This window comes from Pogonomyrmex barbatus, unplaced genomic scaffold (assembly GCF_055798465.1).
Source record: "Pogonomyrmex barbatus isolate J1 unplaced genomic scaffold, ASM5579846v1 scaffold9, whole genome shotgun sequence".
NCBI classification, from domain to species: domain Eukaryota; kingdom Metazoa; phylum Arthropoda; class Insecta; order Hymenoptera; family Formicidae; genus Pogonomyrmex; species Pogonomyrmex barbatus.
In genome coordinates, this window is record NW_028297193.1 from 4,708,904 (window position 1) to 4,732,620 (window position 23,717).

The 23,717-nt window shown below is 40.6% G+C and overlaps 2 protein-coding genes across 2 annotated transcripts in view; one reads left to right on the plus strand and one right to left on the minus strand.

Moving 5' to 3' along the window:
* The window catches only part of LOC148934544 (uncharacterized), a 127,584-nt gene extending 108,451 nt beyond the window's left edge, over window positions 1–19,133 (minus strand). The window contains exons 1-2 of the mRNA XM_089084577.1: window positions 18,885–19,133; window positions 18,425–18,682 (exon numbers count right to left, since the gene is read on the minus strand). Of these exons, the coding sequence (XP_088940703.1) occupies window positions 18,425–18,682; window positions 18,885–19,007 (381 nt within the window). The 5' untranslated portion in view covers window positions 19,008–19,133. The remainder of the gene's footprint in view (window positions 1–18,424; window positions 18,683–18,884) is intronic.
* A 30-nt stretch (window positions 19,134–19,163) lies between these two features.
* Hem (Nck associated protein 1 Hem) lies at window positions 19,164–23,690 on the plus strand. The gene is made up of 2 exons (XM_011641794.2): window positions 19,164–19,314; window positions 19,391–23,690. The coding sequence occupies exon 2, from the start codon at window positions 19,538–19,540 to the stop codon at window positions 22,904–22,906; it is 3,369 nt and encodes a 1,122-aa protein (XP_011640096.1). The 5' UTR covers window positions 19,164–19,314; window positions 19,391–19,537; the 3' UTR covers window positions 22,907–23,690.
* The last annotated feature ends 27 nt before the right edge of the window (window positions 23,691–23,717 follow it).

Here is a 23,717-nt window from a genome sequence, read left to right on the forward strand (position 1 = left end):
GGAAGGGAAGAAGAGAGAGAATGAAACACGGTGTCGCAGGAGTGTTATGGCAAAAAATTGATTTCTTCAATTTCTTAATAACTTTACCACAAAATAATGTTTAAAGTTTTTCATTTCTAAAAAAGGACATGTTAAATCGATACTCGAATGTATCGAAGTTATTGTCGTTTTTCCGATCGGTTTCTCTCATTGAACGGCTACTTTTCTTGCATAAATTTTAATATTTTTTTATTAATAATTTTTCTTTACATTATAATTTATTATATTTTTTTTCTTATTTTTCATAGACATATATGCAGGATATCCCATTTTAAAGAACACATTTTAATATCTCTTGAAAAATACATTTTCAAGAAAATTGTTTCATATAAAAGTTGTAGGATTTCGAGGAGGTCACATAGTTGCAATATTGATTTATTTACAGATAATGCCACTGAGATTTTTTCATGGTCGCCATTTTTTTAAATGGTATTATATTTTTTGTTACGCAGTATGATTCCTCTATTTTATTTTGGATAAAAAAGTATTAAGGTACAAAAAATCAATAGTTTACGAGATATTTTATATTATTTTATTCTGGCATATTTGAACATCCTGTATATACACATGACAAGAATACATGTATTCAATACATTTGCAAAATGAAAAAGATTCGTCTTTGTCCCATGTTTCTACGTCTATTTTTTAAGAAGTTATAGCATTTAAAAAATCCGCAGGTGCATCCCACAAAAAAATCGAGAAAAAATGCCGCGCGCATTTTTTGCTTAAATGTTCATATCTTTTTTGCCTTCCCCAAAAAACACGTGTGAAAACACGTGTAGTACAAGCGCTTTGAAATACGATATACCGCCACCATGAAAACATATACGTATGCCATCTATCGTGATCTATCGGATAGATCGTGATTACGGTTGATACTGTCAATATCTTCTTAATGATATAACAGTATTATATAGTTTTTGCTCCTTCTGTTTAAAAAAATAAAAGTAAATAAATAGTACGCGCACAGCGCGCATTTGTAATGTCTAGTAATATATTAATTGTAAATGATTCTTTTTTTATTTTCCTTTCTATTAATATTTTTAATGGACAAAGATTAAAATATTTCTAAAGTGTATCGTAATAGGTAGTATTCAATTTTAAATGTGTTTTAGATATATATATTTTTAGATATATTAAATATATATATTTTTTATCGATAGATCACAATTATACTTATTATAAACATTTAAATTAACTTTGAATCTTCCTTAGAAAATAAGAAATAAATTCTTATGATTGTATTTCTGCATAATTGTTGCTATAAAAATGTCTTAAAAAAAAAAAAAGAAAATATAAATTGGGCAAAGTATTTCCTTGTTATTCAAACCTCTCCAAAACGTTTTTGTCTAAAATGGAAGATAAGCTTTGTAATTTAAAAAGACAATATCAATATTCACTTGTACATATTTTGCACTATTCAGAGAAATTTTTCTTTTTTTAAGATTTTTTTCTTTCGATCTTAAGTCAAGGTGTAAAATCTCTTCTCCAAAACTTCAATTTGAAAAACCTGATTAATAATTATCTATTTTAGAGCTTACTCTTGTTACATTTTCAATAATAATAATTAAAATAACAATTAAACTTAATACAATTTAATTAATAATTCATTATTTTTAAATTAAATTTCATCTTAAATTTAAATTAAAAAGTTACATAGTTTTTTTTTCCAGAAGAATGCGTTTTAACACTATTGTGCGTCAGTGCATCAAATAACGCATGAATACCTTCGTCAATGCCGTCGCACGTCCGACGTAAAAAAGGTACCTCCCTCCCCCCCGTTACATAATCCATTTACTTGCATTATCTAATCCGGGAGGGAACGTTTACCCCAGGCTTTGCGGACCGCGCGCGGCTCTTTGGCTGGCAAATCTCCCTTATACTGTTTACGTTACCGGGAAGCGGCGTTTATTGCGCCGCGCGTCGGACCGCATGCGATAATTGCGTTGCGTTTGCGCGTCGGATTTTCTCAATTGGACGCCAGCCGGCGGTGAGTCAAAGGCGCAAATTAAGACCGCGCGGCCCGATTCGGATAACTGAGTTGTAACTTCGCGAATGGGTGGAGCGAACGGAGCGAATGAATGGGAGGTTAAGGATGGATCAATGAGGGCAAAAGGATAGCACGATTGCTTTCCGCGAGGAGGAAGGGACAGGGGATTAATTGAAATCCCGCGGCGACGCTGTCGGGTCAGCGATTCGCAGGCTCCCATGGTGTACGAAACTTTGGAAGCTACACGAGAGGGTATACACAGACCGCGGCCACTCTCTTCGTATATACTGCAGGCTCGGAACTTCCGGGCCGTGCGAATGACCGTGAAATAAGACTGATTTAGAGTTCACGACATCGATAGCTTAACCGTAGTTTAGCCCCGATTATCGATTATCGTTCGTCTCGCCGGTCCCAAGATTGCCGAAGCCAATTAGCCAACGATAACCAACGTCGCGTTTTCGTTAAAACTGTCAGACAATAGCGATGAATTTTTAATAAAGTGTAAACGCTAAAAAAACTTGTTCGAAATGCAGCACGATCGGATTCGTGAAAATAGAAGAGGCAATTTGTGTACTATTTTTAAATAAAGAATTCGTGTACATTTTATAAATAAAGAAGTGGAATTTTCAAGATTTCGCTTTTGCCTTAATTGAAAAAAAGAGAAAGATTTTGTAAAATCTCTGTTCGTAATGACGGGTTAGCGCGTTTACCGATCGCGCTTGGACCGTTTCTTGTCGAAAACGAAAAATGGTAATCCTACTAAACGACGGAAGAATGAAGAATCTAAACGATGAGATGTTTGCTTCAGCAACTTGTCAGAAAAGTTGTCTAACCGAGGAAATTGATGATGCCGCGCCCATCTCCGGCGCGCAGGAACGTAAGATAATAATGCGGTGCAAAAGTTTTGTTGATGTATGTAACAATATATTTCGCGCGACTTGACGTCCGTTCATGATGCGACGTTTTAAAAACTCGGCGCGCTCCGCAGAGATCCCACGAGATTCCCCATCGATCACGGGGGAGGGGGGAGGGGGGGGGAAGGGATGGGCCATCGAACTCCGCCGCAAACAAAAATAATCCTATTTGCGCAAACGCGGCGGAATTCGAGAGAGGAGTCCGTCGATCGCCTCCGTTCATCAATTCGCATTCCACGACGACGAGGAAGGGGCTTCTTCCGCGAGTTCTGAGTTCTCTCGAGAATTATCGCTTCTCGATGCTCGACGCTCAGGCAGGAGAACGCCGCGGTCAACACGCAGAAAAACGGAGGCAGGCGATGCGGGGAATGAAATACGAGCCGAGCTGCTAATACATTGCGAAAAACCTTGCGGAGATCCTTCGGAGGAGATTCGTTTCGACCGAATTGACGACTCAACGACCAATCAGCAGCGGGACGACCGGCGCGAGAATCGTGGAGAGCCATCCGTCTTGTCGTCGCCACGGGCATTATCATATTTCCCAGGCAGCCAACCAACCCCCCCCCCCTCCCCCCTTCACCGAGATGGTACCCCAAACACACAGATCCCCGTCGAGCGATACCTCACGCACGAACAACGACGAGATGGCTGCCGCTTAAATGGATGAATCTCTCTTCGGAGCCAATCTCGCGAAGTTTCATTTGCATCAACGATGGCGCATCGACGGCGCGGATCTGACGTTGCGCGGTTTCGTAAACAAGTCTTGCGTCACTTCTTATCCCGGTGCGGTGCGCTCAACGGCGAACTCGTTAAAAGTTACCGCGGTACTCTCGATTAAGATAACGTCGCGCCCCCGCGATTCAGGCTTCAGCGGATACCCGGCTGATAGATCCGGATTCGGTGTCGATTATTCTCGTCGCGCGCGATAAGAGCGGCGAGGCCGTTTTCACGATCGGTAAACAGAACCCAACGACGCAATCACGAGATACGAATTGTCGATCACACGTTTCTTGACATTAAGGATCTCGCGATGATTCGCTCTATGATGTGGAATATCGATTGATAATCAAGAAATATAAATCAAAGAAAAATCTTAACGTACAAAAGAGAAGATGGTATTATAACGTTCATTTATATTTTGTAAAGTTACTTTGTTGTGTTAATGGTCAATATTTTGAAATTGAAAATTTATAGGTTCCAGATTCAAAGTTATGAAATGTTTATTACAATGAATATTATTTATAAAAATCTAATAATATTGCATGATGGATCGAAGAGAAATAGAGTCATTTGTGATAATATAGATCACCATAAAAATAAATTTGAAAAATTGCTTTTGTTTAAAATAAACACAATATTTATTATAAAATTATATATTTGTTTAAAATAAACTATTAGAAAAAACTACAAAATGTTGATATATATAAATGCCGATTTATTTCAATTAGAAAATAGGTCACAAACTGCGAAAAGGACAGATTTGTTTTATAGAACAAACTTTAAACTTTTCAATTTTTTAACTGAATTTAAATTATTATCCAAGAATTATTTAATATAAAAATATTAAAAGTAGCCACGTTACCAACACATTTAGATGATCTCATTAATAAAATGCTATGCTACTGTTTAACTTTGCATAATTTGAAATGCCAAATAAAATATTAAAATACTCAAGTGTACATATATTCATGTAATAATACGCTCAAATTTAAAAAAAAAATGAAGAAACATGTGTAATTAAAATTGTTAAAATATACTTTGGAAAAGTTTCGAAATACTCGAAAATAAAAAAGTCTTATAATAAATGTGGGCTATCGTGTACTTAGCATATTGCATAGTGCATAACGATGGGCTATTAAATATTCCATAATCAATTCCTAGAATTCGACACCTAATAACAGAGATATTACAAATGGCTATAATCCATAATACCACCTTCTCCTATGTCTTCGTCACGATAATCGCTAATCGCCGCTAAGAATTTTCAAAAGTAATCTATATCAATGCTAATTTCACGAATTGTGATAAAATACTTTCGACACATTAGCCTAATATACCGATCCGCGTAGGGCCGCGAATGCGGAATAACATAAGAGGTAATTTAGAATTTCCGCCAAGATGGAAATCCACTTAGCAACGGAGATGCCGGCTGAAGGCGAATATAGATTGGGCTTAAAACAGGATATCTTTTCAGCTTACCTCGCAGCCAGCGAGCCGGAGGGAAGAGAAACTGGAGTGGGACGGAAGAACCGAGAGGCGACGACAGAGGCTCATCGGTAGCGCAGCTCGCGATTCCGCTCACGGAGGGACCTCGGGAAAACGGGGTTGAATCCCTCTATTTACGCTCTCGCAACTTTTATCACTGCGGATATAGAGCGCACCCGGCTACTGGCCCGGTTCGCTCGCTCGCAAGCTCGACTCCACTGTCTCGGAGGGTAATAATCATAATTCGCCGCTATTGTTTCGCAGATAATTAAGTTCTTACTCTTGGAAACCGCCTTCGGCCAGCGGCAGCGTGTTCCTACGTGCCGCGACGGTGTCTTTGCCAATCTGGAGAAAAACCATTCCGAGCCGTCGTCTTCGTTCGAGCGGGCGAGCCGGTCTCGTCCATAGGTGGGTATTAGGGGCTTGCCCCTTGCAAATACGATAGCAGCCCCCCCCGCCGCTCTCTCCCGAGGGAATTACAGTATCGCACGGCAAAACTGTGTACCGGATATCGATTTTGTCCCTGCTCGCCCGTCCGCGTTGCCGTTGATTTGTGACCAAAACCGTGAGCCAAACGTTTCTTTATGCCGCGATTTATGAAAGTTTTATCGACGAAATGTCTTCACCAGCATCGCCAATTAGGTTGGCTCTTGATATTTTGGTATTTTAATCCGCGTGTCTGTCACTTAAATTACCTAAATGTGATTATTGCCGGGAAAGATCTATTACAAAAGGAGCTAAATTTAAGCGATGATCAAAGAAGCTGCACTGGAGAAGGAAAAGAAGAGTAATTAGCATCGATTTAACAAGAAAGCCAGTCACTTAGCTTATCTTAGCTCTGCTAATCAAACAATCGTTAATGAATCTATTTAAAATTTCTGTCTGACTTCCACTGATTTATTTCATTATATCTGACACTATTTTTCCACCTGCTAATTTGCACTGCGCATATGGATCTGTCATCTCACTTTGCCAATAACTTTTTTTACAGCAAACGAAAATAACATTATATGAATCTCATGAAAGAGATGTGTTAAAAGCATATTAAAAAAAAAAAAAAACTCTAATGACAGTCGTGCGGCATGTTACTTTTGGATAGATTTACAAAATTTAATAACGGTTCAGCAGAAAAAGAATATGGATGATCGAGTTATTTTCTCTCTCCTGATAGGAATCTTCTGCCTGTTTCCCGCAAGAACAATCAATTTTTATCGCTGTTCCAAAGATAATGAAAATTCTGATTAAAACAAGATGGAAAAAGAGATTGTTATTTGCACCGTTGTAAATTTCTCGCATCGATCATTTTCGGACGCGATAAACTGCCGAAAATGCTTCGCGCCCTGTATCGCGACGACGCGGCAGCGGAAGATTCCATCAAGTTTTCAACTATGGTGGTAGTGGTGAAAACCTCGTCGACACAGACGGCCGGTAACATGGCCGAGGCTGGCTACTCGCCACACGTACACTCCTTCGTCATGCCGTTCTCTGTCCCCCCCGCTCTGGATAAATTACGCTAGATATCTGCATACAAAACGGCCCGGGAAAATTAAAAACACAAACAGCGAGCGGGAGGCACCCCCGCAGGCCCATCCCGTCCGTTCTCTCACTCCCCCCGTCAGCCTAACTTCCGCGCCGCACTTTCCCTCGTGAGCTTTCTCCCGCGCTCTCTTTCTCGCGTTTCCTCTACGCCCTACGAGCCTTGGCCATATACCGGCCGTCGCTTTCCCCGAAGCGGTACCGACGCTATCGCATTATAGTGCCGGGGGCCACCAATCTTGTAAATTGCCTTCCGCTGAGAGTAGAAATCATAAGTTTTCCGGTAATCAAATGATTCATCGTGCACCGCTGCCAGACGCGGACCCGCGACGACGTAGCTGCAGCGCGGCGAGAGACACCTCGATTGCGAAACTCGCGAAACACGATCCTCTTCGCGCGTATCAGCAACGAACGAGGCTTTTCTCATAAGCGTCGGATTTAGATAACTCCTCGATTTCTAAATGTTGTAAATGCATATCTAAACTAATTAATCTAATTAATTCGATCGATGCTAATGCGTTCCTCGTTTCGTCCTGTATTTCAAGGGGACTTGATTGCTTCGCAGCTCTAATAATAAAAATAATTTATCGATTTCATGAATATGTGTGTGTGTGTGTGTGTGTGTGTGTGTGTGTGTGTGTGTGTGTGTGTGTGTGTGTGTGTGTGTGTGTGCTGGTATCAATTACTCATAATTATAATAATAAGGACATCTTCAAACTTCAATTTCAATTTTAATATGTTTCATATATAATTAACGAATAATTTTTTTAGAAAATTTCAAAATAGAAAAAGATATATAAAAAAATGTCTTAAATCAAATAAAAAATATTTTCATATATAAGCAAGAATATTATAATTCTTTTAAAAATTTTAGTCTTGATTTGATTGAATTTATATTCATGCATATATTACTCTCTTTCTTGTTCAAAATTCTTATTCATTTATTCTTCATCTTCTATCTCTCTCGTCATCTATTGAAAATCTACATTTAATTTTTCTTATTTCGGTTTAATAAGACAGTGTGTCGTTTATAAAGATTTAACGAACCATTCTAATTTCTATCATTTATTCTTTTATCTCGAGCACAAAATGATTTTGTACAATGAATTTTCAAGCAAAGATACCACTTATTTAAAAAAGATATCACTTATTTAAAAAAAAAGTTTATTAAAATGTAGAGAAAGAAAATTAATTTTAAATCAAGAAAAATATTCTCACAAGCAAGAATATTACAATCTTCTTAAAAATTTTAGTCTTAATTTATCTTAGTCTTAATTTATTTATATATTTTAGTCTTAATTAGATTTGCATCGATGCAAGCATTACTTTTGCACTAAAAAGTTACTTTTGCACTAAAAACTTTTGCTCTTGTATACAAAGATTATAATATTCTTACTTAGAATATGAGAATATATTTGCCTCAATATTAAAATTTTTCTAAGAAGATTATAATATTCTTGCTTACATATGAGAATATATAATTTTGATTCGAGAAATTCAAGAGATTCATATAATTCTTTTTTCTATATAAATAAGAAAATGGAAAGAGGAAGTCGTCAGCTTTGAACTAATATTGCAACTGGCAAGTTTGGCGCACATTTTGCGTCCGAATTAAGAATAAGAACGCGAGCGCGCCGAATGGGCTTCCGCGCGTTTCCGCTTGAACGGCACGCGTAAGAAGTGCGGCCCATTTGATTTATCGGCCACAAATCACACGGGCCAGAGAGAAAGCGCTTGATTTTTATTGGCTGCAGTTACTTCCAATACATCATTCGCAGAGCCTGGTGCCGCAACTCTCCTCGCGAATCGTGCGCTTCCCTCGAGCCATTGCCTCCCCGCGCCGACGAGCTCGCTCGATTCCGTGTTCATGAAGGCCGCAAAAAGAAATCGTCAAGGAAATCCATGCGATTCCCCGCGCATAATAGCCGCACGTGGCTGCCCGAAATGAAATCGTCGAACTTGTCGTCGGATGATTTGGACGCACCGCGTTTGCACGTCGATTAATAATCGACGTAATCGCGGGAGTATTTAACGCGAGTTTTCATTAGACGTTGATTTATAATGAACCGTTGACGCTTTATGGCAACACGCGTGTGTAATATCACGCCGATTGCAACGATAGCACTCTTCGGAGATTAATTTTGCGTGTACGCGACCACGCGGCGGACGCGAAGCGCCGCCATAGTTATTGATCGAGCATTAGTGGGGTAATGATTAATTGATGATTATAATTGCATTAAGTACCGCTCGCAGTAACGATAGAAATTACATTAATTATTCCAAGTACTCGGCCAAAATAATTACATGGTCGCTAACGCCGATGGCTTAATTCCTTCGTGTAGAATTCGTGTATCGGCAAGGATATCTCGCTGAATGTATATCCACACAACGATTTCCGGAAACCAAGATGTATCTTCTCACGTTCTCATTGCGAATACATTAATGGTATCGCTAGCGTTGCAATTGAACGCACGCCGCGCAGCGGTAAATCGTCGAGGAAATCTATTCGCGTGATAGATGCGACCACGCGACAAAATTAAACTATAGTTGTTACATTAATTAAGCCCAATTCGTTTCTAGCACGCTTATTCGCGATGATATAAATGTTATACTAGTGTTATACGATTTATCAGACACATCCTATCTAAAGTTCCGAAATTAAATATCACTTTGTGACTACATTACGAATTTTGATCAATTTTGAATAAAGAGGAGGACCTTCTCGATCTTAAACTGTGAGTATTAATTTCATCGCTCGTAGAATGCACCATTAATTTCATAAAAATACCGCGTCCCTATTCAGATGTGAATTGATCTCCTTTCTTTCCTTTTTCGTTATTCTAGCCACGATCATAGTCGGCGAGAAAGACCGCGCGACCTCCGCCGGAGCCGTCCAACGAGGACGCACCGTTGAAGTATTCATGCGTCATAGAATTAACCCGGAGCGTCTCGAAATGCGAGACTTAATTTAAAGTCAGACGGCGTAGAGAAAGCTCATAAATACGTGACCGACGTTTCGCGTACCCGTTCGAAATACAGCCAGCGTCCACGTGCCACGTGTATATACGCGACGAACGGCCACACACGCGTGCACGAGCATATTTCTCCGCCCTGCGATACTGCGAAGGGCGAATAACGTAAAGACAGCTTAGGGAATTTTCAATCGATCCCGCAGTTATCGCACAGTCTTCACTTACACCTGGCACCCTTTAAGACTTTCCCCTCCGCAAATATTTTTTGCAAACGACACAATTCCTTTTATCATAATAAAAATTATAGTAACTATGTAATAAATTATATAGTTTATAATAAAAATTATCGCAGTGTCTATTGAATAATTAGTATATAAATATACTGGAAATTTAGAAAACATTTTTCTCAATTATTGAAATATGATTTTCAAGTGATTCTTAGTCACAGCATTCATACAAATGTAAATACAATACAGAACCGTTAATTGTAATTTCATAACTCCCTCGTAACTATCTCGTAATGGATATAAATTTGTAGCGTGCTGATTAAAAAGCTCGAAAAAGGTTTCTAAAATTTCTTCTGATACGGTCGAATATAAATAAGTATCAACGAAACGCGCATGAGCGTTATAAGCGGAAAATTAACTTGCCTTTTAAGATTAACGAGAAAAGTTTTGTATTAGATCGCAATCTTTACTTGCGAGTACAAAGTTCCATGCATGTACATTTATGAGAGTGATATCGTGAACACGTCCGGCACGGCAACAAGCGATATTCCGCCCGGCAACTCTCCGGCCGAGAGGCGCGTATTGCATCGCACATAGACGAGGGCGGAAGTATGGTGTTATATAGTGTCTCTCCATTACAATCTGTCTTTTATATCAATTTCATTTCCTTAAAAGTATTTTTACTGGCGAGACAAGTCGCGCGGCGATCACGAGTGCCATTTGTAAAGCAAATACGGCTCCCAATGTGGGCAGCGGACTTTAATGCCGAAGACGGCGCCGCTATGATCGACGACGTTTCACTCGAACTACTCGTCTGACCAGTTAAGAAAACCGCCACGAATTCGTTACGTTGTTTACGGGAGTGCAAATTTTGCGACCGGTTTTTTCCTTTACTCCCGTAACTTTGCATTTTGATAATCGAACGATCGTTTTTACGAGCGAAAATAGATCGATAACTGCTATTCGTTCGATTCGTCATAATTCCTATTAGATTTGTTTACTGCGATACATGACATCGCGATAAGTTATGTGTAATTTATATATATTGTTTTAATTTCAATCAATTTAAATTTAAATTTTATAAGAGAAGCTTTACAAAATTTATGTCCAGAATATAACCAAAATATATTCTGTGTACATCACAATAACGAGATTTGTTATCTTTACCTCCATAATTTAAAGTGGTAATATACTTTCATAACACTTCTGCAATCTGATATAACTGTAAATGGAAACCACAAATTAACATATATTTTCAAAATTATGTAATAAGAAAATTATATATATATATATATATATATATATATATATATAAAATTTTTTTATTACATAATTTTGGAGATATATATTAATTTTTGGTTTCCATTTTAAATACTCTACATACACCCTATTCAATATATATATATATTGAATATGGTATAGTAGAAAATTGTCAAATCATCAAATTCTATCAGACAAAATCTATCAGACATACAAATGAACATTATAATTTAAAATGACAAAATAATTTAAAATAGCAACACACGCTTTGTCATCTATTGTCGCGAGATAATATCGAACGTGGTCTCCTAAATATTGATCAGGCGGGGTCATAACGCGCAACGAGTGCGACAATCGTAGCCGACTATCGCAATATGCACGTCATACCAGCTGTGCGCGCCTTTTATAGTTAACGCGTATATAACTTGGCAACTATGGGAAGCAATCACACATGGCACATCCTGGCTGGCCCGACAACGCGGTCAATGTTTCTGAATCGTAGCGCGCGTACTTCCGCTTGCAAATGCCGCGGCGGAATTCAGCGGGCTCGATAATTCTCCAGGCAACACGGACAATCAAATCCTGGGGACACGATCGCTAACACGTGTGAGTATATTAGTGCGACTCACCCCCGTCACCCCGTCCCGTCTCCCATCCCCACCCCACGCGCATCCCGTCTCGCATCCAGAATACATGTGGCGCGTATCTGCATACCTACCTCACCAATTACCATTCCCAGTATCTGTACAGAACCGGCGAGCGTTTCACGCTGCGCGCGGATCATATCGTGGGCACCGTTAAATTATACAGGATCGCGAAATTTCTCTCTCCCTCTCGCTCCGCGGGAAAGAAGGGAGGGATGTCCGTCGCGATCTTTTGAAAATGAATGTCCATTGTGCGCGCACTTAAAGACCCATTAAAGGGCTATTAAAGAGCCCCGCGCGCGCATGCGATTCGAACGATCTTCCGGTTCCCGGCGAATCAGAGTTCCCGTTCGGTCGTGCGGCACGAAATGAAAGATCACGCAAAGTAAGGAATCGCGACTAACGTAGCGCGACCATATAATCCGTTTCCCTTAATCCGCCCTGTCGGTATTTATAATTCAGAGCGTAATTTCCCACCGCGCGCCTCCACGGCTCCGCCGGCGGATCCGGCGGGCGCACCAACACACATCTCCGTTCGCCGCGCGAACATCGAATTCGCGCATAATCCCGGGAAATCTTTCGAAGCGTATGAAATTCTAACGAACTCATCCTGTTGCGCGCACGTGTGTAACGGAATACGTAATCGTAGATATACACATGGGACTGGGCTTACTTAGAGGAAGAGTCTCGGCTCTTATGAGCGCACTTACATTATGCGAGAAACGCGCGTGCATCGTAAATCATCGCGTCGAATCCTTTAAAAATTCATCTTGATCCGTTTAAAAAATTCCGCAGTTACAGTCTCTGAAATTCGTAACGCCGAGGCTCGAAATAGGTCACGAATCAATAAAACAAAAAAAAAACCAAAAAAAAAGGAAAAAAAAAATTTGCCATACTCGTGATATACGACAAACGAATCATAATAATTCGCAATGTTCTAAAAATGAAATTGCGATATATCCATCGGGTTAAATTGATGGATTAGCGTAAAGAGAAGAGAGCAACGGCGTGATATAACGGCTCGAGATATATATCCCCGATATTGCCATGCCAGATATCTCAATATTAGCATAAGCTCGTAAATACTTTCCGCTCGACGCAATTTTTTTTCCGTTCCTCCACTCTTTCTCTCTCGATATATTCGGCGCGCGTTAATGTCAGGCGCAACGACGCGGCCGCGCCGGTTCCCGATATATTAACTGTTTTTGTATAGGGTATGAAGAGAGTGAGATACGTGAGGTTGATAAAACGCGTACTTATCCCATGGATGGAGATATATTATGCGATCGAGGTCCCTTTGACCCGTTCGCCGCGTAGAATGCTCGGCAAGGTTCTATCCAACTTTACGACGGCGGTACGACGGGGCATCGGAAATCGACGCATCGATCTCGAAGGGTGGAGAGAACCTGGACGGGGGTAAACTGTGGGTCAAAGGTTGGGGTTAGTCTCGGCGCGTCAGCACTTTAGCCTTCGTTAATGACGTCATTTACCAGTCTCGGGGCGCGCTAAGCCGAGCGTGAACGCGCAACGAAAGAAGGAACGACGATGGCGAGTGCGATTGACCAGCAAAATCATCGGCATCTCGCGATTTTGCGAATATACACTATATCGATGACCGCCGCGCTCTATCCATGGCGGTATTTTCTACGACACCCGTTGAATATTAACGCGACGAGATCGATACGACACACGTTATATGACGTTATGTTATGAATACAGAATTAAAATGGTAAAACGGCCGGTTTTAGCTTGACAATATTTAAAATTTAAAGCGCCGCTTTCGCGAATTATGTATTTCAAATAGGTGGAAAGGTGGAGTTCGGTGTATGCGGTTTAAAATTTATGAATAATTAAGTCCAAAATTAAAACCCCGATTACCTCCGCTCACTCGATGGAAACTATCAAATCAGTATCCAATTTTTACTCGGAGAGTGTTCAGTCGCGTGAAATATTAATCTATTCCTATTTTGATATCGTTCACATTCCGCGAAGCTGATTTTCTTACGGATGACATGACCGAACCAGCACTGGTCTGTTATCGTCTATTCGCATAGCCTTCCCGAGTAGTAGGGGCCAATATCGAGTCAGCCAGAATTGATTAGCTTCGCGTATCGATTATCGATACGGCTTCCCGATTTTTTAGTAACCGCCGTTCCGCCGCGTTACACGAATATTCAAACGCAATTTGAGAAACCGATAGCCCGCCCGTGCGACGTCCTAATTCCGATTGGATTTTTACAATTCCTTCGGGTTTCCGTTCGTGAGCGCGCGAATTCTCACGAAGTCATCCCGGCAGAAAATTGTCAAATCCTACGGGGCGAAATTATCTTTCGGCGATTGCCGTTTACAATCCGGCAGTCTCCGTACTGTGAGAGTACATATCGTACCGCGAGGAGATCGGAGGGAGGAAAAGAGATAGGGGAAGGAGATCCATACAGTCCGCGTGCAGAGTCCGTAGGTCCATAACTACAGCTATAGCTTGCCTCTGCAGTTCGCCGGCTATTTCCCATTTGGCAGGCGAGCCAGACCCAGCACTTTTGGTGCCAACCGATAATTGGACGAATCACAGTCATTCGCTTCGCGCGAACTACTCCTCTCTCCCTGCCTCCCTTCGTCCTTTTCGTTTCTCTCTTTCTCGTTGGCCGGTCTACTGAACGTCTATTCTCTCTCTGTCTCTCTCTTTCTCTTTGGTCTCTTTTCGAATCTATATCATCGCGTTTTGCCTATCTTTCTTCGCAGTTCTGCATTTTGAGTCGGGCTACCTCGTGTCTACCAATTTACGTTGCATATCTTCACCTTTCTTTATCAAATTTGTCGAATTTTCTCATATTCTACAAATTCTAAATGGTTTGTTTACATTTAATATTCATGCACTTTTGATTTGGCCAAAAACAAAAAAATAGTTTAAAGAATAACAATTAAGAAATTGTTTATCGATCAATGAATTTTACGTACATGAAATATACATGAAATTCAATGAAATAATTTGATATTAATTTCAATTTTATAAAATATATTTTCAATTTTGCCACAAAAAGCGGTTTTAGATTTTAATAGAGCAGCTATAATCCTATCGTAATTTCCAAATAATATTCTCTTGTTATTTCATGGACAAACTGTGCGTACAAGTTTTCCTGGATTATTAGTACTTCCCGCAGTTTGAATAATGCAGTTAATATACTGGGGAAAAAATTTTTTTGATACTCCCAATTATCGTTTGAATATTAATTGAGATATGCAACGCTTTCAATCTTGATTGTTAATATGTTACATACATATGTATATACACACATATGTATATGGCTAGAGGGTGATACATAATAGCTTGCAATATACAAATACACGTATGCCAACGGTACATATCCAATATATGCGTACGCTATTGATTCGTAATACACTAGCAGAGTTAATTACGTTTGGTTCCCTTCTGCTGCGAGCTACCTTTGAATACTCGGCTCCGTTTTACAAAAATTCACAAGCATCGAATCAAATTTCCATCATATGTAAAATATCGCAAAGAAATCTTTTTGTCGTACGACCCTAGATTGCGACGAGATGATTGCCGTGAAAATTCAATGCAACTCAATGAAACATATTTTTTTTCTAATTTTGAATAGACCCCAGTTACATCACGAACTCGAGATAACTTCACGTGAAGATGATGCGAACTGTGCGATTAAAAGGAAGTCGCAAAATCGGGAGAATATACACCTCTGTTAAAACCCGTGGATTAAAGACAATCACAAATTCACAGAGCATTAACCTCGTGTTCGCGGTCGCGACAAGAGCACGAGAGAATAGAAAATCGTGGAAAGGGCGCGAGGAACGGAGAGCGGAAAGACGAGTAAATGGAGGGATGTATGTATGGCGATAGCGTTACAGGAAGTATGCGCTATCTGCAGGATCCATACTATTTGCGTAAAGTGGCCTAACCCCATCCTCGTTGCTTCCTAACCGACCCCTCTAGCCTCCATTCCGTGGTAACCATCTACGTTTAGGCGGCCTAGGGGGTAATACATTGTTTGCTCTTCGTTCGCTAAACTAAACCGCATTCGGAATTAATTGCACGTTAGGAGCCCGCGAGATAATTAAAGCCGCCCCGATTGCCTCTCCGTTACCCCAGATACGTCGTTAGGAAACGCCACCGTTGGACATCTTCGCATGGTTACGCGTTTAAGTCTATATAGACGTATTTTAACATAATATAATTAACCTTTGCTTTGGTATCCGCGACATTTCCGTAGCCAATTTATTTTCCGCCACGTCGAGTAAATACAGGGACCTTCCTTGCGAGAAACAAAATATTATCGCGGCAAAATATTAACGGTCGCGAGATTAAAAGAGCATACGAGCACGCATATTTATAATAATAATAATAATAACGTAATTTAATTAAAATAATATTACTGCTATTTACTCTTCGTGCGCGATTCCAAATCGAAGCGTTATTCAATGGGATATTATTCAACGTATTAAACCCCCCCGTAATGGACACATCGCTCGATTTTAATTCTTATTAAATCTCCGTGCTGATTCCGATTTAGCTTCCGAGTAGGAGCTCCGTAAAATCCGACGATATGCGAGGACATTTTTCCAAGGACGCGCGGGGATTCGTCGATGAGCCGCGATCAACGATTTGCCGAAGACCCAAGAGAACCATGATGTACGCGGCTCGAAATCGCGAGGACGAACACGCCGGGCGATAATCGGATCGATCATACTGGGGAATGACTCGCCTACCGAAGGAAATTGGTCGTTAATCATTCCACCTGGCCTCCTCCTCCTTCTCCTCCTCCTCCTCCTCCTCCGGGCAGGAAACAATTACGGATTCGTAGTCAACAGAGGTGATTCGCACTCGCTGCGATCCGAGGAAGACCAGCCAGGAGAACCATCCTCCGTCTCTCTGTCTCTTTCTCTCTTTTTCCTTTCTCTCTCTCTCTCTCTCTCTCTCTCTCTCTCTCTCTCTCTCTCTCCCTCCCTCCCTCTTGATTCGCGTCCGAGAAAAGCGAACGGGAGGGCAAACACAACGGGCAAGCCCCTCTCTATCGGTCGATAATCTATACGCTTTTTTTCTCCGCGGAGAAACGCCCACGCCGAAGACCGGCAAGAAGCCATTGTTTCTCCGCGTACGGCCGGTTTGATTGTGCTAATGAAAAATGGGAAAGTAGTAAAACCAAGCGAGCCGGGATGGGATTCCGTCGAGGCGGAACCGCCACTCGCCACCCCGATGGAAAGGAGCGAGATGAGAATTGAACGGCATCCAAAAGCACTCATAAACGAATAACACTCGTAAGAGATAAGATACCCGAAGGATTATATCCATTATCATATATCTAGATACCGGAGGACTTTTTGCCTAACTAAAACGTCGTTTTCCCCGACGTATCACGGATATCCACAGTTCCGGGTTACTCGCACGTCGATATCATCCGCAAAGTATTTTATACCCGCATGAGAATGATATATCGTCTCTCTGTAAATACTAAGTTATGTACACTATTCGGGACTATCAATCATTCCGCAAACCCAGAATAAAGAAGCGCTCTTTAATTTTAGATTTAGATTATGCTGTAACTCGCTATTATACGCGTCCTTCTCTTCTCTCTCTTGCTCATTATAGATTTCTATCGGCGTAAGCATCGCGTGAATTTTCTTTGCTTTAGTTATTTACTCTTGTATAGAATAACATAACTCGCGTTAAAAATTATATTGTTCTCTTAATGCGTGAATTCATTATTCTGTAAATTCTACTCTTGTGTAATTTACTTAAAATAGAATAATTATTAAATTATTTAAAAGTATTCTTCAATTTCATAAAAATAAAGAAATGTGATTTAAAAATTAAAGAAACTTATTTTATTGAACTTATGTTATTATTTATACAAAAATACAGACATTAAGATTATTAAAGAATATATAAAATTTAATATTACATGCTAAATCAACAATATTAATTAAAATATAAGTTTTCTCCAATTTTCAAGCTGTTTTTTTTTCATTTTTAAAAAGTATTATTATTTTCAAATAATTAATAAGTATTTCATTTTAAATAATCATGCGTTATATGAACTTTTCAGACAGAATGTCTATTTATTCTCCAATTTTCAAAAACATAATAAAAAGTCTAAACAGTAAAAAATTTTAAATGTAGCTTTATGAAATATCCTGTCGATTGATTAGTAAATTACCCATGATAAAGAAGGCAAATCAGATGTTGCATCGGCAGATGGCACCAGCAACAAAGCGAACAACTTTCAAATTCCATAACTTTGCCGCCACATAAAATTTGTTTAATTAAATTTTTTGCACTGTTCATCTTTTCTCCTTTTTCTGCCACACGAAAAGAAGAAAAGGGAACAATAAATCATGCAAGAAATTTAACTAAAAACAACCAGGTCTCTAGATTCAATTTCGAGATGAAATAATTCATAAACTCAACGAATGATGAAATAGAATGTCGAAAGTTCTCGAGAACATTTGATACGCAATATTCAAAATGATATTCGCAAAAGACAATTTAATCGTAAATTTTCTATTTCATCGCAGCGGGTGACATATTTTCTTGTTATCTATTTCGCTTAATTATCATTTATCTATTCACAATCGTGAATATGTAAATTAAACATCAGAGGCATACCTTCGATATCTGGCGAAGAGATTCAGTAAGTCGACTGTCACTCATAGATTCTGTCGTAGTTCGATCCGAAATCGATTCTCTCGAATCCAGTTCCGCATTGAGAAATAATCCCACGTCGTCTCCAATAGTATAATCCAACATACTGTTAATATCCAAAATTCTCAAAATTTCACGATCAAGCACACCTTTCACAATTAAGCACACCGTACAAACCGATTTGATGCTGATACCGATACTTCTGGAAAATGACCGCGGTTTCTAAACGGCGCCAACACAGATCACGATTCAATGCGAAAAATAATTAATTAAAAAGAAAATTGTGTGAGCAAAGCTAAAAAAAAAATGCGTGATGAGCAAAAACTGAAAATGCGTGATGACGCAATACAAAAATTACTGTGGGAACAAAACATGTCCCATCCACTCAACGGCCGAAGGCGACCCGGAACTCGGAAACACAAACCGATTTGAAACTGTCCGCCGCGTCTTGCTCGCAGTGATGCCAGAAACAACTCTCTGCATCACGGCAGCATCGGTGGTGGGGCAGTGGCGGGCCCAGCGCACACGAAACACGAGCCACGTCCATGCGCGCTCGGACATGGCTTGGTTCTGTGTGTGTGTGTGTGCTCGCGCTGCGCCCCACCACTGCCCCACCACCGATGCTGCGGTGATACAGAGAACTGTTTCTGGCATCACTGTTTGTTCGTTCGGCCGCCTGCTCTCGATTATCGTTCGCGCTCGTCACGTTGCCGACACTGCACACTTTCGCCGATAGTGGCGCACTCACGCGGTACACGCCGCCGTGTTGGAACACGGATACACGGAGTGTTGCCTCGGCCTATCGTATTTTGGCGTGTTGTGATTCGCGTGCAACATGTAATCGTGACGACAGAGTGAGTATACAAATCGTAAAATAAAGATGCCGAGGGTGTCGTGAGTATATACAGCGATTATCATTTTTCCTTGCAGGACCAGAGGAAACACTCGCATCCGGTGGGATAGATTACCCTCCCCCCCCTAAGGGGTGGGGTCGCGAATGATCGCTGTCATTTACTGGCTGGCAAACAAGTTGATAAGTAATGTTAATCGCGTGAGGGGCAATCAAGGAACGTAGTCATGGCTCGACCTATCATGCCGAGCCAGCAGAAGCTGGCCGAGAAGCTGACTATCCTGAACGACAGAGGTATAGGTATGCTAACACGCATTTACAATATCAAGAAGGCCTGTGGCGATGCCAAGTCCAAGCCTGCCTTTCTTTCCGACAAGGCGTTGGAATCTTCCATCAAGACGATCGTCAGGAAGTTTCCCAACATCGACATAAAGGGATTACAGACCATTATGAACATTCGTAATGAGATCATTAAGTCCCTGTCGCTGTACTATTATACATTTGTTGACCTCTTGGATTTTAAAGACAACGTGTGCGAACTTTTGACCACTATGGACGCATGTGGCGTCCATATGGATATTACAATTAATTTTGATTTGACCAAAGGATATTTAGATCTTGTAGTCACATATGTCAGCCTGATGATTCTCCTGTCCCGAGTCGAGGATCGCAAGGCAGTGCTGGGACTCTTCAACGCAGCTCACGAGATGGTGCATAGTCAGTCAGATCCTAGCTTTCCTCGTTTAGGACAGATGATTATGGATTATGATGCGCCATTGAAAAAGCTCTCCGAGGAGTTTGTACCACACTCTAAATTGTTGAAGAATGCTTTAACCTCATTGTGGCCTGTATATCCTGGTAGAAACTTGTCTGCTGATACATGGAGAGCTGATCAGAAATTAAGTCTTGTTGGTAGTCCCGGCCAGATATTGAAAGCAGCAGCGACAGATACTATGTCTTGCGAAACATTGAGCTTGGATAGAATTGAGAGATGGGTGATTCTTGGTTTTACGCTGTGTCATACATTCTTGAATCAAGAACAACCAAGCAAGCTGTGGATCACTGCTCTGGAATCTGGTTGGGTATTGGCATTATTCAGAGATGAGGTAATTTATATACATCAGTATATCCAAACATTCTTCGAAGGTATGAAAGGATATGGCAAAAGAGTATCAGAGGTAAAAGAATGTTACAATCAGGCAGTACAAAAAGCTGGTTACAGGCATAGGGAAAGAAGAAAATTTTTGAGGACTGCTTTAAAGGAATTAGGTTTAATTTTGACCGATCAGCCTGGTCTCTTGGGGCCGAAAGCACTGCTGGTCTTAATGGGACTGTCTCATGCGAGAGATGAGGTACTGTGGCTGCTGAGACACGGAGATAATCCTCCTATTCAAGGTAAAGGTAAGGGACGAGGTGGCGAGGATTTGGTGGATCGTCAGCTGCCAGAATTGCTCTTCCATTGCGAAGAATTACGAGCGCTAGTAAAGAAATATTCTCAGGTGCTTCAAAGGTATTACGTCCAATTTCTTTCGGGATTCGATGCTCCGGCTTTGCATCAGATGATACAAAATCTTCCGGTTTGTCCCGAGGACGAGGGGGCTATTCTTAGTGATATGTGTTCAACTATAGCTAGTCTGACTGTCAAGCAGGTTGAGGATAATGAATTGTTTGATTTCCGTGCCTTCCGACTGGATTGGTTTAGGCTACAAGCCTACATGTCTATCGCAAAATGCAATATGAATCTGGCTGATAATAGAGAATTAGCTTCTTTCATGGATACAGTAATCTTCCATACAAAAATGGTCGATAATTTGGACGAGATGTTAGTCGAGACTTCCGATTTATCCATCTTCTGCTTCTACAGTAAGATATTCGAGGATCAGTTTCATATGTGCCTCGAGTTTCCTGCTCAGAATCGATATATCGTCGCCTTCCCGCTCATATGCAGCCATTTCCAAAGTTGCACTCATGAACTCTGTCCGGAGGAACGTCATCACATTCGCGAGAGGAGTCTTTCTGTTGTCAATATGTTCCTGGATGAAATGGCCAAAGAAGCTAAGAACATTATTACGACTATTTGCGACGAGCAATGTAACATGAGCGATAAGCTATTGCCAAAGCACTGCGCTCTATTAATATCGCAAGTTGTTAACCGCAAAAAGAAGGATAAAAACAAGAAGAACATGTATGAAATTCACAAGCCAGGCATAGAGAGTTATCGGAAGACTCGGGAGGAATTAACAACGATGGACAAACTGCACATGGCTCTCACCGAGCTCTGTTACGCCATCAATTATTGTCCTACTATCAACGTCTGGGAGTACACTTTCGCACCGAGGGAATATTTGCATCAACATCTAGAGTCGCGATTTGCCAGGGCGTTAGTAGGAATGGTCATGTACAATCCGGACACTAGCGAAATAGCCAAACCATCGGAACTTTTCGTTAGTGTTAGATCTTACATGAACGTCCTACAGACTATCGAGAATTACGTGCACATAGACATCACGCGCGTCTTCAACAACGCCTTGCTGCAACAAACACAAGAGTTGGATAGTCACGGTGACAAGACTATAGCCGCGCTGTATACACAATGGTATTCGGACGTTCTATTGAGACGAGTTAGCGCTGGTAATATTTGTTACTCGGCGAACCAACGGGCCTTTGTCAGCTTGTCGGTGGAAGGTGCCATACCCTTTAACGCCGAGGAATTCTCCGACATCAACGAGTTGAGAGCGTTGGCTGAATTGATAGGACCGTACGGTATGAAGATGTTGAATGAGAACCTTATGTGGCATATCGCCAGTCAGGTACAACAGTTGAAGAAGCTGGTGGCAGGCAACAAGGACGTGCTGATCTCTCTGAGAACGAATTTCGACAAGCCGGAAGTGATGAAAGAGCAGTTCAAGAAATTGCAACACGTGGATAACGTTCTTCAGCGAGTTACCATAATAGGCGTGATTCTTAGCTTCCGGCAGTTAGCGCAGTCTGCGCTGGTCGACGTATTGGAGGAGCGTATACCGTTCTTGCTAAGCTCTATATTGGACTTTAGACATCATCTGCCATCCGGCGATCCTATGCGAGTTGTCTCCGAGATGACATCGGCCGCAGGTTTGACGTGCAAGGTTGATCCCACTTTGACGACAGCACTGCGAAATCAGAAAGCTGAAGTCGACGAAGATGAACACTTGCTCGTCTGCTTGTTAATGGTTTTCGTGGCAGTTTCTATCCCGAAATTAGCTCGAAATGATAACTCCTTTTACAGGGCATCGCTCGAGGGCCATTCCAACAATATTCACTGCATGGCCACCGCAATAAACAACATATTCGGAGCGTTATTTACGATTTGCGGACAAAACGATATAGAAGATAGGATGAAAGAATTTCTCGCTCTGGCCTCGTCGAGTTTATTAAGATTGGGCCAAGAAGCGGACAAGGAGGCAACTCGAAATAGAGAATCCGTGTATCTTCTGCTCGATCAAATAGTTCAAGAGTCTCCGTTCCTGACGATGGACTTACTAGAAAGTTGTTTTCCATATGCGCTGATACGCAATGCATATCACGACGTGTACAAGCTCGAACACTCGCAACCATGAACTTAAGGGCGAAATTGCGAGCGAGATGGGGTGCTGCATTTTTAACTTGCCACTCAGGGCCACCTTTTTACGTCCACTTGTAATATCGGAGGCAATCATGAAGAATTTGCTATACGTCGTTTGGCCGAGCGATAATTTTCCGCATGGAAATTAGTTTTCGGCTAGTATCGCTGAAAAAATACAAGCATACGTCAGCATAAAAGAGTGGTAAACAAGCGTACAATTGTTCAAGAATTGTAAAGTTATCGACAGTGTACTCGATATTTCAAGAACGGCGCAAGCTTGCGACATTGTAATGCACTTTAGCCATTTTCCTACGTTGCTTGCGACAAAAAACGCGCATCACGTTAATTTGTACGTAATCTGTTTATCACAAAAAATGTTTATATAATTCGATTCTACTTTTATAAGAAGCTTTATCGAGAAAAACTATACGATGGACAATTTGTCGCATCGACTTTCGTAACGTATTCGAGATGAAATATGCATTTTGTAATGTACAATATTTTTTTGTTATATTTGACATCCGTCTCGAAATATTCATATTAATAATATAATTACGTATCTTAAATTTTACAGTCGAATATTATTATTATTATACTTTTATGTCAATGAATTTTTCTATGCACAGAGACGCCTGATGTAAGCTCTCAGTGATTTCAAGCTAAAAATCGCGATATTCATGTATCACACAGTATTATCACTTACTCACTACGATTTTTTAATGTACAATTGTAACTCTTTTACAATAGTTTATATAACAAATAAAACTATGTGTATAAAAGATGGCTAATCTTCACGATCCCACCGT